An 18796-nucleotide genomic window follows, 5' to 3' on the forward strand; every position below is an offset into this window, starting at 1 on the left:
TGCCCCAGTGTCAATTGTACACTGGGGCATAGATTGTACACCCTCCAGCATCATTAAATCAATGTGTACAAACACAAATTGATATAAGCACATTAATAGCATGATGTTGGAGGGTGCACATTCTATGCCCCAGTGTCAATTGTACACTGGGGCATAGATTGTACACCCTCCAGAATCATTCAATCAATGTGTACAAACACAAATTGATATAAGCACATTAATAGCATGATGTTGGAGGGTGCACATTCTATGCCCCAGTGTCAATTGTACACTGGGGCATAGATTGTACACCCTCCAGAATCATTCAATCAATGTGTACAAACACAAATTGATATAAGCACATTAATAGCATGATGTTGGAGGGTGCACATTCTATGACCCAGTGTCAATTGTACACTGGGGCATAGATTGTACACCCTCCAGCATCATAAAAGCAATCAAACATACAATGATTTATTTCCACCAAAAATAAAGAATTCAAATAAAGTTCACATCATACGATCCTGCCAAGACACCATGCCAGCTTCTGTAAGGAAATACTGTGAAAAATCGTCTCTGAGACGCATGATGACCTGGGTAGCTCTTCTGGATATCTGCTCTATTCCAGGCAGAGCTGATTCAACTTCTTCAGGATCACTGGGGGAAGGCTCCTTGGTTAGGATGAAGTTGTGTAAAACAACAGCTGCCTTAACAACCTGATCAACCACGTCTGGGTGCAATTGGATTGGCCGGTTAAAGATCCGCCATTTACCAGCAAAAATTCCAAATGCACACTCCACATAGCGTCGTGCGCGTGACAGTCTGTAATTGAAGATGCGCTTGCGTTGGTCTAGTCCTCGGCTGGAGTAGGGCTTCAGCAAGTTGCCACACATCTGGAAAGCCTCATCACCAATGAAAACAAAAGGCATTGGCGGTTCATCGGTCCCAGGAAAGGCCCTTGGTTCAGGAAGTCCCATCTCACCAGAGTAGATCCTCCTCCCCATCACTGAGTTCTTGAACACACGTGAGTCATTGGTTCTTCCATATGACCCAATGTCCACTGCGACGAATCTGTACTGCGCATCCGCAATGGCCATAAGTATAGTGGAGAAGAACTTCTTGTAGTTGAAGTACTCGGACCCAGTGTGCGCTGGCTTCTGGATCCTGATGTGCTTCCCATCGATTGCACCTACACAGTTTGGAAACTGTGTTACTTCATGGTACTTCGCAGCAATTTGAAGCCAAAGTTCTGTAGAAGGTTGTGGGATAAATTCTTCTACAAGACAATCCCACAGGGCATCGCAGGTGCTCCGGACAATCCCAGAGATGGTGGAAATACCCAGGCGAAACTGGAAGTGCAGAGACGAAAAACTCTCACCAGATGCCAGGAACCTTAAAAAAAGATAATAAAAATGGGGTTTAGTATTTTGTAGAACACAATGAATGAAAAAAAGGAAAAAAATCAGTACATACCTGAGGGTTACGATTAGGCGTTCCTCTGGTGAGATACTCCTTCTCAGGTGGGTGTCTTGCCGACGTATCCGTTCACTGATGCGTGCTAGAAGGTCATCAAATGTTGATACAGACATCCGTAAGTAGCTTGCAAACTTGTCTGGATGCTGCCGCAGCTCCACATACAAAGTGCTGTGAACCCCGTGGGTCATCCGTGACGCAGTGATGGGATGGATCCAATATCTTCGACGGCGTTGGCGGCGTCTTTCAGCATCTCGTATCCTTCTTGCTTGGGAACGCCACAGCAGAACATCAAAACTGTAGGAAAGATAGGTGGGAAACATGTTGCTATGTACTCTCCTCAGTGCTCAAATTCAGACTGCTAATCATTGAAGCACTCTTTTTATACCCAACACTTTGAATAGGGGGCGGAGCTTCAACTGCAGTTCAAGAGGGTGAAATGTTTTTTATTAACGGACGTTAGAAAGGAATGATATAACGGATGCATACGGATATATACGGATAAACATTATCCGTTTTCAATAACGGAAGAAGGGTAAAATATTTATCCGTATGTATCCGTTATTAAATCCGTTAATAAACGTCCGTTAATACGTATAATAACAGTAGAAACGGATATTATAAAACGGACATACAATCCATAGTGTGAAAGAAGCCTTACTGTTCTATTTGCCTTATGTATAGCACATTGAATGTCAAATTCACTGTGTATTCACCAATCTGTACAGCACTAATTGGTACAGTGCAGTCACATGTCGTGGGTCTTTTCTTTAGGCTCCTGGATCTAAAAAGAAGAGCACGTGGGTTAAAAAAGGTGATTATATTTTATGGAGAGGTGGTAGATTAAAGGGCCCCTGGAAGACGTAACTCTATTACAAAACGATGTAGGGCGGAGCGGCACACTGACGTCCCTCACCACCCACAATACTCGTGCATCCAGACGAACGGGTTTGCTTGTTTGTGTCCAGCCGGCACAACAGGCTCAAGGCTTTTTTATCGCTGCTATATTGTAAGTGTATTACTGTTTTATCTCAATAAATCCTCAAAGTTTTTTAGACTATGGAAGCATTATGTCTCTTACATGGTATGTACACACGAGTCTGAGATCCACTGAATATCCACGGAGTGTTTTGACTGAGGTTGCAATCCATCTCAGGTGTCTCTGGAGCAAACCGTGTTTTTCATTATAAGCTTCTCCGGATCCTCTGTTACGGGCGATCACGGAGCTCTGGTAAGCAGGCATTTTTTTCAATTCGGTGGTGGATTAAACAATGGCTTCTTTCTGACATCTGAAGAGTCTTTATTTATGGATGATTCCCATTAAGAATTATTTCTACACGGGTATATAGATATCACTTTATTTATTTCAATATTTATGAACTTTGATCCATGGAATTGTTCACCTTAAAATTTATTTTTAAGAACTTTATTTATGAACTCTTCATTATATGATTCAAATTTTTTTTCTGATTTATTTTAATTAATAGTTAGAGACATTTTTTGGATCATTCACCCATCTATTTACGGTTCACATATATACCAGTTTTTAGGGTTTTTCACAAGTGTGCTTTATTTAGATTATTCACATGTATTTTCCATTTTAATGTTGATATATTCACAAGGTTACACCTAGATATGCAATCACCATAGGTTTAGCACGACCATATTTTTTTCAGATTAACGGAAAACCTGTTGCTTTGGTCAGAATGGAAAAGAAGTGGTGATTACACACTCAGCTTCACCCTCACAGATTTTCCAGTTTGATTAAACTTAGCACCCACAGACCGTACAGTAATTAATGCTGGGGCAAGTTAACTGAACAGTTTACCATTTACACACAAACTGGAAGCCACAACGTGTTTTAAGGGGAATATGCACTGTTCACAGCACCTGCTGTTACAATTTTGCCCTTTAAAAAATGTTTGTATCACTCGCTCCCACACCTAGACAACAATGTAACAGACAATAAAAGAACCAAGGTTCAGATGATAAAACAGCGCTAAAAGAGTGGTATAAGGAAGCTCATAAAAAGCTTAAAAAGGAAAATGTGAAAAAATTATGTGTTGAGTGATCATGTAAGAGGTGTTAGTGCACCCTACACCGGTCAAACTAAATACACCCAAAAATGGCTGTGGAATACTCCCCCTTCTGGGGTACAGGCTTACCACAGTCAGGAACAACGAACAGCTATTGATCCTTTAAAAACACATCACTCACAATCCTTAATCACTGTCATGGTCGGTCTCGGGGAGGACACATGCAATCAAAGAAAATAGACACAAACACAAATGATAGTGCAGTAACCTAAATAAATGACCCCAAATGTGCCAGAGAGTAATCCCCAATAGTAATGCCCGTACAGGAATGTATACTTGTGAATGAGCAAAAGATAGTAAGCAGAAAATATCACCGCAGTCACCGCCGTCTTTTGGACACCAGAGGCCGCAAGAGATACTATGTAGCGTGGTATCGATGGTCAGATCCGGCTGGTCGGCTGTGGAACGCACTTCTGCTTCCTTGTTGCGCTGCTGTAGCCACGCCCTGAGGGTACAGCATAGTATCATAGTATCTCTTGCGGCCTCTGGTGTCCAAAAGACGGCGGTGACTGCGGTGATATTTTCTGCTTACTATCTTTTGCTCATTCACATTCACATACCACTCTTTTAGCGCTGTTTTATCATCTGAACCTTGGTTCTTTTATTGTTTGATACTTTGTTTTAGGGTTGTCCCGATACCACTTTTTTAGGACCGAGTACAAGTACCGATACTTTTTTTCATGTAGTCGCCGATACCGAATACCGATACTTTTTTTAAATGTCATGTGACAGTTTTCAAACCACAATACAGACTAAGGATATTTTCTTTAGAATTATGAAGAACTCTAACTCAAGACATTATAAAAGAATAAAAATGAGTAAAAATGAATAAAAATGTTTTATTTGCTTGTCACGCAGTAGTAAAAAACTCAAAGAATTTTCATAGAACATGTTGATAAATACAAAAAAAGTATTCTATTTAGGTATCGGGAGCATTTGCGCGAGTACGAGTACTCCCGCAAATACTCGGTATCGGTCCCGATACCGATACTAGTATCGGTATCTGGACAACCCTACTTTGTTTTATACATTTTAAATGGGCTTCCATTTATTTAAATAGCTGCTTGTGGGATCAATACCAATTTTAGTACTCTATTGGTATTCCCTTTACACTCTTATTGCACATCACCTATCTCCTAATTGGGATCCGTTGATACATTGTTCCCTGGCGCCGGGAGTGCATCATAGGTCTTTTCTTGCACCACAATTTTTAACAATGTAACAGAGTTTACATTATGATCGCTTTTCAAAAAGGCAAAATAATTTCCAGTTAGAGCATCCACAAATTCATCTTAAAGCAGAGTTCCAGTTATTTTTGTATTTATTAAAAGTCAGCAGCTACAAAAAATGTAGCTGCTGACTATTAATAAACAGTCACTCACCTGTCCCACGATCCAGCAGTGTACTATCCCTAGCCATTTTTACCCTGTGTCCCACCTCAGTGGCGACGGTATCTTTACTATGGTCACCCTGTTGTAATAGCATTACACTGCACATGTGTATGCAGCCCTGTACTCTGTGACTGGTCCTGCAGTCTTCTGGGACCTGTAATAGGTCCCAGAAGACTTTAGGAGGGAGAAAGGGAAGAATAACTTCCACTTCTGATCACCTAAGGCAACCAGAATGGAAGTGGGAGCAGGTACCTGTCAAAATTGGGTACCCGCTCCCATCCTTCTCCCCAAAGGCCGGAGAGAAGGCCTTAAAACACAACTTCCCCTTTTGGGTAGAGCTCAACTTTTATAATTTTCAGATATTATTGTAATGAAAAGAAAAGTAAAATGATGCAGGAAATATTTATAGAAAAGATACAAAAAACAGACATAAACAAGTTAAACGCTTTAAAAAAAAAAGAAAAATACTGGTCTATGATTAATTGAAGAGTTCAGATTACTTGTAGATTCCAATATGATGAAATTAGTCACTAGCCCTTATTAAAAGTACTCTCAGTATTTTTGGTAGTTTCATAGGTAAACAAAATGGTAAAAAAAAAAAAAAGGCAACTTTTTATTATCCCTCAAGAGGATGTCCCAGATCTAACTATACCCAATCAAAGGGAGTGTATTGAAGGTGTTACGGAGAGTATATACCCTAATGCCCTGTACACACGATCGGTTCGTCTGATGAAAACGGACCGATGGACCGTTTTCATCGGACGAACCGATCGTGTGTGGCCCCCATAGTTTTTTTTCCCATCGGTGAAAAAAAATAGAACCTGTTTTAAATTTTTCTTATGGTTAAAAAACCGAAAGAAAAAAACGATTGTCTGTGGGGAAATGCATCGGTCAAAAACCCACGCATGCTCAGAATTAAGTCGCCGTATGCTCGGAAGCATTGAACTTCATTTTTCTCAGCACGTCGTTGTGTTTTTCGTCACCGCGTTGGACACGATCGGATTTTTATCCGATGGTGTATAGGCAAGACTGATGAAAGTCAGCTTCATCGAATATCTAATGAAAAAATCCATCGGTTCGTTTTCATCAGACGAACCGATCGTGTGTACAGGGCATTAAGCTTCATGTACACGGGACGGTTTTACAACTGCTCCTGAACGTTTTAACTTTACAGATAGTAACCCACATTTAAAACGTTCGTTTTGCTGCATTTACATGCCGCGTTTGCATTTAGAAGCGTTTTTTTTAATCGAAAAACGCCTATAAACGAAATGTGTTTGGCATCTGAAACGTGGAAATCTTTGGCGTCTGAACCCATTTTTTTGCTTTCAAAGATACTCTGTTATGCTGGTGACCAATCCTATAATAATCCACTCTGTTATGTCTCCTATTTATGCAGTATTGGATTGACTAGACATTGAAATCTTCCAAGAGAAATTGAACTTGATTATGATTCTTTTCATTATTTTTACTACTTGACCACTGCTTAGCTAGCTACCACCACCAACAACCAACAAGCAATATTATCTTCTAGTATCTCATACTGGAATGACCTCAGTCCTCTCAATCCATCTGTAAAGATGCATCCACAACCCATAGACAGCAATAGACAGTAGATATGGTTTGCCTCAGTACATTGAAATGCTAATACATGCATGCATTCCCCTTTTGCTTTAGATTTTTATTCAAAATTGCTGATTAGGCCTAAGGCAAGACACTGTGTGCAGACATTCTCATTGCTACAGCAGGACTATCTACGCTGAAAAAAATGACATGCCAATGCGAGTTTAAACTTTTTTTAGTATTTTTTTTTTTTTTTTACACTATTTTGTTTAGCATTAAAGGAATAAATCAAAATGTATCTAACGTCAGTATGGTCTAGGTAAATATGCAGTTTAGCTTCTAGTTAGATATGTAATGTAATATGTTGTCACTAAATAAATAAAATGTATAGAATCTCCTCTTTAGAATTATGGCGCGTACACACGATCGGTCAAACCGATGAGAACGGTCTGATGGACCGTTTTTATCGGACCAAACCGATCGTGTGTGGGCCCCATCGGTTAATTATCCATAGGTTAAAAAAAGCAATCTTGTTTTAAACTTAACCGATGGATACCTAACCGATAGAAAAAAAAACGATCGTTTGTAGGCACGTCCATCGGTTAAAAATCCACGCATGCTCAGAATCAATTCGACGCATGCTTGGAAGCATTGAACTTCGTTTTTTTCAGCACGTCGTTATGTTTTACGTCAATTTCTGACACGATCGTTTTTTTAACCGATGGTTTGTAGGCACGACTCACCATCAGTCAGCTTCATCGGTTAACCGATGAAAACGTTCCATCAGACCGTTTTCATCGGATGGACCGATCGTGTGTACAGGGCTTTAGTTGAATTGGTTGAAAGACCTTAGACCTATAAGGAGGTCATTTATTTATACTGTTTTTATTTCTGTTCTGATAATGAAAATATACAATTTTGTAATAAAGGTGCATTTATTATCATCTAATTAAATGCTGCTATGGACTTTCAACTCCAAAGAAACACTGTAGTTGTCTGTTTTGTTTAGTGTTATAATTAAGTTTGATAATTATAATTAAGTTTGATGGGGCTTATTCACGGCTAGAGTTGAGCGGACACCTGGATGTTCGGGTTCGGGCCCGAACCCGAACTCCGAACCCCATTGTAGTCAATGGGACACAGACTTTTAGAAAAAAAAAATGCGCGGAGGTCCCCGCAAATTCAATAACCAGACCCTTTAGGTCTGGTATGGATATTAAGGGGAACCCCGCCATCAATTTAAAAAAAAATGACGTGCGGTTCCCCCTAAATATCCATAACCAGACCCTTCAGGTCTGGTATGGATATTAAGGGGAACCCCGCCGTCAATTAAAAAAAAAAATTACGTGCGGTTCCCCCTAAATATCCATAACCAGACCCGTTATCCGAGCACGTTGACCTGGCCGGCCGCAGAAAAGAGGGGGGACAGAGTGCGCCCCCCCCTCTCCTGAACCGCACCAGGCCACATGCCCTCAACATGGGGAGGATGTCCCCATGTTGATGGGGACAAGGGTCTCATCCCCACAACCCTTGCCCGGTGGTTGTGGGGGTATGCGGGCGGGAGGCTTATCAGAATCTGGAAGACCCCTTTAACAAAGGGGACCCCCTGATCCTGACCCCCCCCTGTGTGAAATGGTAATGGGGTACACTGTACCCCTACCATTTCACGAAGGAAGTGTAAAGTCTTGTAAAAAAAAAACACACACACATCGTAGAATAAAGTCCTTTATTAATAAAAAAAAAAAAAAGAAAAAAACTCCAGCGGTGATAATCCACTCGTTCCCGGCTTCCTGCTCCAACATTGTCCTGATCCAGCGACGGGTGCGGATGATCTCCAGCGATGAGAAGATCCAGCGACGGGTGCGGGTGATCCAGTGATGAGAAGATCCATCCATCCGGAGCGCAGCATCGCTGACCTCCTCTCACCGCTGGACACAGCCCAGCAAATTTTACCCTATCATAATGGAGAAAGGAGTTATGCCAAAGTTGTCCAGCATTTAATTTATGAAAATAAAGAGATTTTAAATGTTTTTACAATAATGCATACATTTTTAATTCTCATTTTTAAAATACACAATTACATATATTTTACTAGTTTTCAACATACATTAGATTACTTCATGCAGGGTTGCTAGAAGCTGGGTGGACTGTGTGAATATTTCAAATCTTTTGAGTGAACTGATATACTCAAATTCCCCTGAATATGCATGCCTGCTAAAAATGATGCAGTTCAGGATTCTTGATTGCATGGGATTCTTCTCAGATGACAACAGTCAGCATGCATGTGAATAAGAGAATCTGAGAACTGCAAGAATCACTGCACATTTCTCTCTTTTGTTGTACAGAGAAGAATCTGCCAAGTTTCCATCATGCTCTCCGTTAAAGTTAAAAAGCTTCCTCATTAACTGTATTGTAAATTGTCTTTTCCAAGCAGCCATCTGCTGAACATACTCAAGTACTGTACATTGCAATAACACAAGGTAGATGCATACTCAGCGAGATAGGCTCATAGACATGCATGCCCATGAATCCATTTATTTCTCACAGGTACTGTTATAATGCATTGCTTGTATTACAGTCTAAGCGAGTGCTGTGTAAGCTGACATATATAACAAGGACATTGTGCCACTGAATAGTTGTATTCTACATAAAGAGGACTTTGTTTCAGGCAGGCCAAACACTCTGTCATCCTAAAGCTGCCACCCTTATTATTGTGGAACCTCAACTGAATTTAAAATCCGCTACTTAGAGCTTGGCAAAGTAATTCCATTAAATTCAGTTGCTAAAACCAAGCCTTAAAATCAAGAAAAGTACAAGGAGAAATGCAAAGAGCTCACACATTAGCATGGTCGGAAGAAAGAAATGCTTAGACTAACAGCTGTTGCGGTAAATGTGTTTATCTCCAAGAAGGAATGAGTGTCAATAAGAAGGTATCTCTATGCACATTACTCCAATTACTGAGCAACATCTGTGACCTAACAATTTTGGATGACAACGCAACAAATAAAAGTGTATCACCTAATCAGAATCACAGCAGTGTAAAACAATGCTATTCACATTTTCTTTTTGATCCTTCAAGAAAGGAATAAATACAAACTTATCCATGCATACACCATACAAAATAAAGCAAGATTTTACAATTCTACCATTCTAAAGAATGACTAGAGTTAAAGGGAAACTATAATGGTTTGGGGATAATTTTGTTTGATTATTTTTAAAGCTTGTAAATGTTTATATTGATGCTGTATACCCTTTTCTGTATATAATATATGCTGATTTACATATAAACATTCAAAGGTTGCACTTTTAGTGCACTTACCCATAATGGGTATCTGACTTACTGTCTATTTCCATTACTTTAATTAGACTAGCATAACACAAGGTCTGATGAGGGTTTAAGGCACAATTACACATACAGCATATAGTTAGCTGGCACAGTACAGGGTCTGATGAGGGTAGAGGGCACAATACAGGTACAGTGTATGGTAAGCTGGCATAGCATGGGGTGGCGAAAAAGCCCACCCTGTCCCTCTGTGCTAATCCCACCCTATACCCCTGTGCTCATCCCCCCCTGTGCTCATCCCACCCTGTCCCCCTGTCCTCATCCCACCCTGTCCCCCTGTCCTCATCCCACCCTGTCCCCCTTGTCCTCATCCCACCCTGTCCCCCTGTGCTCATCCCACCCTGTCCTCATCCCATGAAAATGACAGGACGGGTCTTAAAAAGGAAGGGGTGTGCCATATATAAAGTAGGGGGTGCACAAGTTTCACCAGGCCTAGGGCAGCACAAAACCTAAATACACCCCTGAAGGGTGCACCAACCTTCTGCATTACCCAAGTGGAATCTTTAATAATGTATAAAAAAGATATACTCATAAACATACTGTATAAGAGATAAAAGCATTTCAAAGTCCATGGTAAAATCAAAAGCAACCGGGTCACCAAGACGATTCCCAGAAAACTGAAGTGTTTGGAGGGGAGATCCCCTCTTCCTCAGAGCCACTAGCATAGGGTGTGATGAGGATAGAAGGCACGGGACAGGTACAGTGTATGATATGTTTGCAAAAGTGCAGGGCTTGTTGATAATAGAAGGAACAATGCAGATACAGTATACGTTAAGCCAGCATAGCACAGGGTGTGATTACGGTAGAGGGCATGGGACAGGTACAGTGTATAATAAGCTTGCAAAAGTGCAGAGTCTGTTGAGAGTAGAGGGTACAATACAGATACAGTGTATGGTAAACAGGCACAGTACATGGTATTTTGATTGATTGTAGAGGACACAGTATAGATACAGGCCCAGATTCACAAAGACTTATGACGGCGTATCTCCAGATACGCCGTTGTAAGTCCGAATGGCCGCCGTCGTATCTATGCGCCTGATTCATAGAATCAGTTACGCATAGATTTGGCTAAGATACGCTGTCGTATCTTGGGTTGCAATAATTACGCTGGCCGCTAGGTGGCGCTTCCTTGATTTCCGCGTCGAATATGTAAATGAGCAAGATACGCCGATTCACGAACGTACGTACGCCCGTCGCAATTAGTTACGCCGTTTACGTAAGACATACGCCGGCGTAAAGATAAAGCATGACTCTAGGTGGCGCAGCCCATGCAAAGTATGGACGTCGGAACAAGCGTATCTTTTTACGTTGTTTGCGTAAGTCGTACGCGAATAGGGCTGTGCGTAAGTTACGTTCACGTCACAGGCATTGAGTCGACGTATCTTTGGGCGTAAATACGACGTGATACTGAGCATGCGCGCGCATGCGCCGTTCGTTCGCCCATGCATCTACATGGGGTCAAGCCTCATTTAAATACAACACGCCCCCTACCAACCTACTTTGAATTACACGCGCTTACGCAGGCCCATTTACGCTACGCCGTCGTAACTTAGGACGCAAGTGCTTTGTGAATACAGCACTTGCCTCTCTAAGTTGCGGCTGCGTAGCGTAAATACGATACGCTACGCCTGCGCAACGTAGAGCGGCCGTACATGAATCTAGGCCACAGTGTATAGTAAGCTGGAAAAATACAAAGTGTTATGGGGGAGAGTGCACAGTACAGGTACCATGTATAGTAAGCTGGCATAGTACAGAGTATAATGAGGGTATAGGGCATAGCACGGGTATGGTAGATAGTAAGTTGACACAGACAATATGTAGGGTAGAGGACACACCTGGAGGGCATGGATGACCGGCATATACTTTGCTTAGCACACACTGCCATCTCTCACACACAGACTTCCACTCATTGATATTGCCTCGACTGGTCACTGGCACCGGGTATAGAGTTTATATTCCCAGTGCACCACCTGTAAGATCTGCTGGGCTCAGTGCTCCTCCTCTTCCCGGTCATCTAAGTAGGTAGTCACCACTGGCACAAAGTCCATGCCCCTATTCTATCCTGTGACTCCCTAGAGTGGAGCCCTAAAATTGGCAGAGATGTCATGAGATAAGTCTCCACCAATCAGGAGGCAAGCAGAGACAGGCGAGTAGCATGAAGCTGCATCCAGTGAGTACTCAGCAAAGAGCCTACTTTCCAAGGCCCAACTCACAGGAAGCTCCTGCTGTGAAAGCCCCCCAATGGGGCCTAGACCATGTAATGCCTGTACCCCCCTATCAGTGGCCCTGATTGATGAAGTCACCTCCGAAATTTCTCATCCTCACAACTTCTCTTTAAAATGTAGTTATATGCAAACTGGCCTAACCCTCTTCACAAACATCTTCATGCACACTTGTAGGTAGAGAAGGGACATGTCTAAGCAAGGCTGTCAGATTAATGAGTGCACTGGACAATGCGGTCAAATTCTGGCACCTGTTGTAATCATATACAGACTTGCTGCACATCAGCTGTAGCAGGAAAGTGGACCTAAGACCATACAATGGAGATTGTTGGGATAACATTTATCTGACTTACTATTTCCATGAGTTCAATTAGACTTTAATCAACTTGATCAGATGTTAGTACTTCAGATCCATGTTTTATTTAGAATTGTCATGAAATCCTAGAATTCCAAATTTGAACTTTGTAGCTGCTGTAAATACTTCAATTTTAAACATTGTGCAGAGGACACCAAAGTTTACACTGGTGGACAGTGTTCAGTGCTATGGTGCAATTGCAGTGTAGGATCTTATATTCAACATATTGGGGCTGATTTACTAAAGGCAAAAAGACTGCTCTTTTCAAAGTGCAGTTGCGCTCTGCAAGTGCAGTTGCTCCAAAGCTTAGTAAATGAGCAGAAGCTCTGCTGACTTCTACCATTTAATCATGTGCAAGCAAAAATGCTGTTTTTTTTTTCCTTGCATGTGATTGGGTACTCTTTGCAAAGTAAAGTGTTACTTCATTTACTAAGTTCTGGAGCAACTGCACTTGCAGAGGGCAAGTGCACCTTGCAAAGTGCACAGTCTATTTTCCTCTTGTAAATCAACCCCTATGCATCCATGAGCCCTTCTTCCAGAAACCTCTATAGCTTCACTACAGGTACCCAAGGTTTACAGATGAGCTTCGCCTTTTATTTCAAGTACTGTAGATCAAACAGTTCTGATTTTGCAAGTGATCCTTGTGAGTCTTTTCTGGTTAATCCTTGTGATATATGTTCACCAAGCATATTTTAGCACAGGACTTATCACAGTGGTCTTCTCCACAAACTTCAGTGCAGGATGAAGAAATTATAGTAGAATAGATCCAGAATGATTCTCGTTTACACAACAAAGAGAACCTCTCGTTGTCAGTAAGGGAACCCCCTGGAATATATTCAATGGCTACAACCTTTAGACACTGGATGTTCTTAGCGTGATGACTCTTAAAATGTCTGGGAACACTATGTTCATGAAAGCCTTTCTGAACGAGGTTTCCATCTACTGCAGCATACCTTCTTGTCATTTGGTGTGCTGCACGCCGGTAAAGGTACTACCATCATATTGCCAAGCCAGCAGGTTGTCATTTTACCATCCATGCAACGGAGGAATGTTTTTGTTTTTAACATATGATTTTATGGCAATAATAAATTGACATTTTAATCATTCGATTGCTTTGTAATCCTTGTCCACATCAGACTTGACCCCTTTATAGCGCTTTCCATATGGTTGTTTTTGTTTGCATATGTTCTTATCACATTTCTCCTGATGTGTTCTCCCATATAGCTGCTGATTGGGGTCGTGCAAGACTTTTTAGAGTCTCTCCCATTGCCACATATATTTCTGCCCTCTGGCGCCAGACTTTTTTGTTGTTTTTGACCTCACAAACTCTGCTGTTTCAGTTGTTTATGCCTTTATGCAAGACGTTGTTGGCTGAACGGTACTGATTGCGCTATCTTTGACATTGTTGTAGAAAGACACAGGGAAATATGTTGCAGAAGATGCATTAAAGTGAGTTGCTTGCTTGAAGTCAGTTGTTCCAATGGTACATTGATTTAAAAGAAGAGTGGCTAATCACACTTACCTCAAACCGATGCTGCATCTGTCCCCTGGCGTCTCTGCACTGAGAACTGAGCCACCGAACACCGCCGATGGCTCAGTTCTCACTCCACCCCAAGCAGAGCAATGCTGACTGTCAGTCAGCATCGCTTCTGCTCTACTTCTCCGCGCTGAGCTGTGGATGGGCAGGGAGCGGCTGTCTTAGCGGCTCACTGAGCCGCTGTGACTGCCATCAATTAAGGCAGCTGCCGGATCCAGACTTGGAAGTCAGGATGATGCGCTGCCTTGACTGATGGCAGTGATGTCTGCGGAGAGCGGACTTCAGACCCCTCCCTACTGAAAACGGGTCACAGCTTGCTATCGGCCGAAAAACATAGCTTTTCAGTGTGAAAGTAGCCTAAAGTGAAAGGATATATATATATATAAAAAAAAAAAAAATGTAATCACAGAATGGTCTCTGTGTTAGCTATATATAGTATGTTCAATTTTTGTTAACAGAACTGAAGTTTTTACTTAAATTGTTTATATCTTGTCTAAACCATTTATTCACTCTGGACTTGCAAAAATGTTTTGCGGCATTTGGTTTGGGAATTATTCTACCAGACATCCTTTCCATAAACATTTCCTAGAATAACTTCAATAAAACACTACCTATTGTACTGGTGCAATGGGAAAGAGCCACCTGCTCAGCCAATTACTATGATGTGCTCAAGTTGATACTAATGTCTGCTTGTGCTGCTTTATGGATTATTACAAAGTCCGAGTGGCTGTATTAAATCCCGGGCAATCTAGTATATGAAAACCCTATCACTCTAATGCTTCTGCTAAGCCACTTAATAAAAATGTTTTTGTGCATTTGCATCAATTTAATTGTATTGATTTTATTTCCATTTGTAGGTACTTTTAAATATGACAGACTGACAGCCAAAAGAGTTCCATTTCAGAGCAGATAAGCATCTAGGGAAAAATCAGACCCTTATTATGATAGCTTGATCTGCTCTGCATTGTATGAAATTATGGATTAGAGATGTGTGTTCCAAATTTTGTGATCATACATTTTAGAAAAGTGCACCCTTGAAATGTTCAAAAAATACCACTCATTGTAAGCATTGTGTGATCTCTAATTACCGTATTTATCGGGGTATAGCGCGCTCCTGCCATGGGACTGTAAGAAATGAATACAGTCTGTCCTTCTTCACTCTCTCCCCTTGTTATGTGATTTATATGACTGGGGCGAAGAAGGAGGAGCTGTTGTCTATACAAAGTGTGATCTGTGAGTACAGGGGGGACAACACTGATGTGTGGAGGGACTTCTGATGTAAGGAGTTACTCTGATTGGGGCACCAGATTACGGAGGCACTCTGATGGGGGCACCAGATTAAGGAGGCATTCTGATGGGCACACCAGAATAAGGAGGCACTCTGATGGGGACACCTGATGTAAGGAGGCACTCTGATGGGCACACCAGAATAAGGAGGCACTCTGATTGGAACTCCTGATGTAAGGAGGCACTATGATGGGGACACCAGATTAAGGAGGCACTCTGATGGGGACACCAGATTAAGGAGGCACTCTGATGAGGACTCCTGATGTAAGGAGGCACTATGATGGGGACACCAGATTAAGGAGGCACTCTGATGGGGGCACCAGATTAAGGAGGCACCCTGATGGGGCTCCTGATGTAAGGAGACACTCTAAAGGGGGGAACCAGATTAAGGAGGCACTCTGATGGGGGCACCAGATTAAGGAGGCACTCTGATGGGGACACCTGATGTAAGGAGGCACTCTGATGGGCACACCAGAATAAGGAGGCACTCTGACGGGCACACCAGAAAAAGGAGGCACTTTGATGGGGACACCTGATTAAGGAGGCGCTCTGATGGGGACGCCTGATGTAAGGAAGAACTATGATGGGGACACCAGATTAAGGAGGCACTCTGATGGGGACACCAGATTAAGGAGGCACCCTGATGGGCACACCAGAATAAGGAGGTACTCTGATGGGGACACCAGATGTAAGGAGGCACTCTGATGGGGACACCAGATTAAGGAGGCATCCTGATGGGGACTCTTGATGTAAGGAGGCTCTCTGAGAGGGGCACCAAATTAAGGAGGCACTCTGATGGGCACACCAGAATAAGGAGGCACTCTGATTGGGTAACCTGATGTAAGGAGACATTCTGATGGGCACACCAGAATAAGGAGGCACTCTGATGGGCACACCAGAATAAGGAGGCACTCTGATGGGCACACCAGAATAAGGAGGCACTCTGATGGGGACACCTGATGTAAGGAGGCACTTTGATGGGGACACCTGATTAAGGAGGCACTCTGATGGGGACTCCTGATTTAAGGAGGCACTATGATGGGGACACCAGATTAAGGAGGCACTCTGATGGGGACACCAAATTAAGGAGGCACTCTGATGGGGGACTCCTGATGTAAGGAGGCACTATGATGGGGACACCAGATTAAGGAGGCACTCTGATGGAGACACCAGATTAAGGAGGCACTCTGATGGGGACACCAGATTAAAGATGGACTCTGATGGGGACTACTGATGTAAGGAGGCACTATGATGGGGACACCAGATTAAGGAGGCACTCTGATGGGGCACCAGATTAAGGAGGCACCCAGATGGGGCTCCTGATGTAAGGAGGCACTCTAAAGGGGGGAACCAGATTAAGGAGGCACTCTGATGGGGGCACCAGATTAAGGAGGCACTCTGATGGGGACACCTGATGTAAGGAGGCACTCTGATGGGCACACCAGAATAAGGAGGCACTCTGACGGGCACACCAGAATAAGGAGGCACCTTGATGGGGACACCAGATTAAGAAGGCACTCTGATGGGGGCACCAGATTAAGGAGGCACCCTGATGGGGAAACCAGATTAAAGAGGCACTCTGATGGGGGCACCAGATTAAGGAGGCACCCTGATGGGGACTCCTGATGTAAGGAGGCACTCTGAGGGGGGCACCAGATTAAGGAGGCACTCTGATGGGGGCACCAGATTGAGGAGGCACTCTGATGGGCACACCAGAATAAGGAGGCACTCTGATGGGCACACCAGAATAAGGAGGCACTCTGATTGGGTAACCTGATGTAAGGAGACATTCTGATGGGCACACCAGAATAAGGAGGCACTCTGATGGGCACACCAGAATAAGGAGGCACTCTGATGGGCACACCAGAATAAGGAGGCACTCTGATGGGGACACCTGATGTAAGGAGGCACTTTGATGGGGACACCTGATTAAGGAGGCACTCTGATGGGGACACCAGATTAAGAAGGCACTCTGATGGGGGCACCCGATTAAGGAGGCACCCTGATGGGGCTCCTGATGTAAGGAGACACTCTAAAGGGGGGAACCAGATTAAGGAGGCACTCTGATGGGGGCACCAGATTAAGGAGGCACTCTGATGGGGACACCTGATGTAAGGAGGCACTCTGATGGGCACACCAGAATAAGGAGGCACTCTGACGGGCACACCAGAAAAAGGAGGCACTCTGATGGGGACACCTGATGTAAGGAGGCACGTTGATGGGGACACCTGATTAAGGAGGCACTCTGATGGGGACTCCTGATGTAAGGAGGCACTATGATGGGGACACCAGATTTAGGAGGCACTCTGATGGGGGTACCAGTATAAGGAGGCACCCTGATGGGCACACCAGAATAAGGAGGTACTCTGATGGGGACACCAGATGTAAGGAGGGACTCTGTTGGGGCACCTGATGTAAGGAGGCACACTGATGGGGACACCTGACGTAAGGAGGCATTCTGATGGGAACACCTGACGTAAGGGGAGACTCTGATTGGGTAAATCATCTAAAAGGGCACTCTGATGGGGACAGCTTAAATTAGATGGTTTTATTTTATTTTGCTTGAAATATGGATGTAATTGACATACTTTTATGTTATATTAGAACGCAATTTGGACCTCGGTTGGAAGAAAATTTTAGTGACCAGACCTCTTTGAATTTTGATTTATCATCCCCTGCCATAGGTAGACGTTTGTGCATTTCCAAAATGCATGCAATTTTGCATACATTCCTGCAATGCACAAAAAAAACACACACCCCTTTTGCAGGTGTGCAGTGGTGACATTTAGACCCCTTTCACACTGAGGGCGTATTGCAGGTGCTATATCGTTAAAAATAGTGCCTGCAATCCGCCCTCAAACAGCTGCACCATTGTCTCCAGTGTGAAAAAAATGCTCATTTTAAAAGGCATATATGCAAGTTACTGCCATCAAAACAGTTTGGGGACCCAGGTCCTGCCCAAGGGGACATGTATCAATGCAAAAAAAAAGTTTTAAAAACAGATGTTTTTTTGAGAGCAGTGATTTTAATAATGCTTAAAGTGAAACAATAAAAATGAAATATTCCTTTAACCACTTGCTGACGGCCGTACGACTTTGTACGGCCTCAGCGCGGCTCCCAATCTCTAACAGGCCGTATTTTTACGGCGGCCCCTTTGCACGTTCCCCGCGCGCGCTCCCGAGCGCGCAGCGGGGAACTGCTGTGCTGGCCGTGTCCCTTGGACACAGCCAGTCACAGATCGCCGTGAACGGCCAATCGGAGCGGCCGTTTCCTAGGCGATCTGTGCGGCCAATGAGAGATGATCTCATATGTTTACATATGAGATCATCTCTCATTCCCGGCTCTCGCAGACAGCGGTGCTGTCAGGGGAGAGAGGAGACGGATCTGTGTCTCTTGTACATAGAGACACAGATCGGTCACCCCCCCAGTCACCCCCCTTCCCCCACAGTTAGAACACTAATTAGGGTACACATTTAACCCCTTCCTCACCCCCTAGTGTTAACCCCTTCCCTGCCAGTCACATTTATACAGTAATTAGTGCATATTTATA

General features: G+C 43.2%; 1 protein-coding gene across 1 annotated transcript; it reads right to left on the minus strand.

The window, feature by feature from the left end:
* Positions 1-406: 406 nt before the first annotated feature.
* LOC120913710 (protein ALP1-like) lies at positions 407-1953 on the minus strand. Its single transcript, XM_040323869.1, has 2 exons — positions 1453-1953; positions 407-1371 (listed from the first exon to the last, which is right to left on the minus strand). The coding sequence occupies exons 1-2, from the start codon at positions 1773-1775 to the stop codon at positions 489-491; spliced, it is 1206 nt and encodes a 401-aa protein (XP_040179803.1). The 5' UTR covers positions 1776-1953; the 3' UTR covers positions 407-488.
* Between the last annotated feature and the right edge of the window lie 16843 nt (positions 1954-18796).

The sequence above is a fragment of the Rana temporaria genome, chromosome 9 (assembly GCF_905171775.1).
Source record: "Rana temporaria chromosome 9, aRanTem1.1, whole genome shotgun sequence".
Taxonomy (NCBI): domain Eukaryota; kingdom Metazoa; phylum Chordata; class Amphibia; order Anura; family Ranidae; genus Rana; species Rana temporaria.

Excerpts from the sequence above, each read along its gene's own strand:
- LOC120913710 (XM_040323869.1), bottom strand. The coding sequence starts at position 1,775 with ATGTTTCCCACCTATCTTTCCTACAGTTTTGATGTTCTGCTGTGGCGT. Across the intron at positions 1,372-1,452 it reads CGCCTAATCGTAACCCTCAG|GTTCCTGGCATCTGGTGAGA; the intron begins GTATGTACTGAT and ends TCTTTTTTTAAG.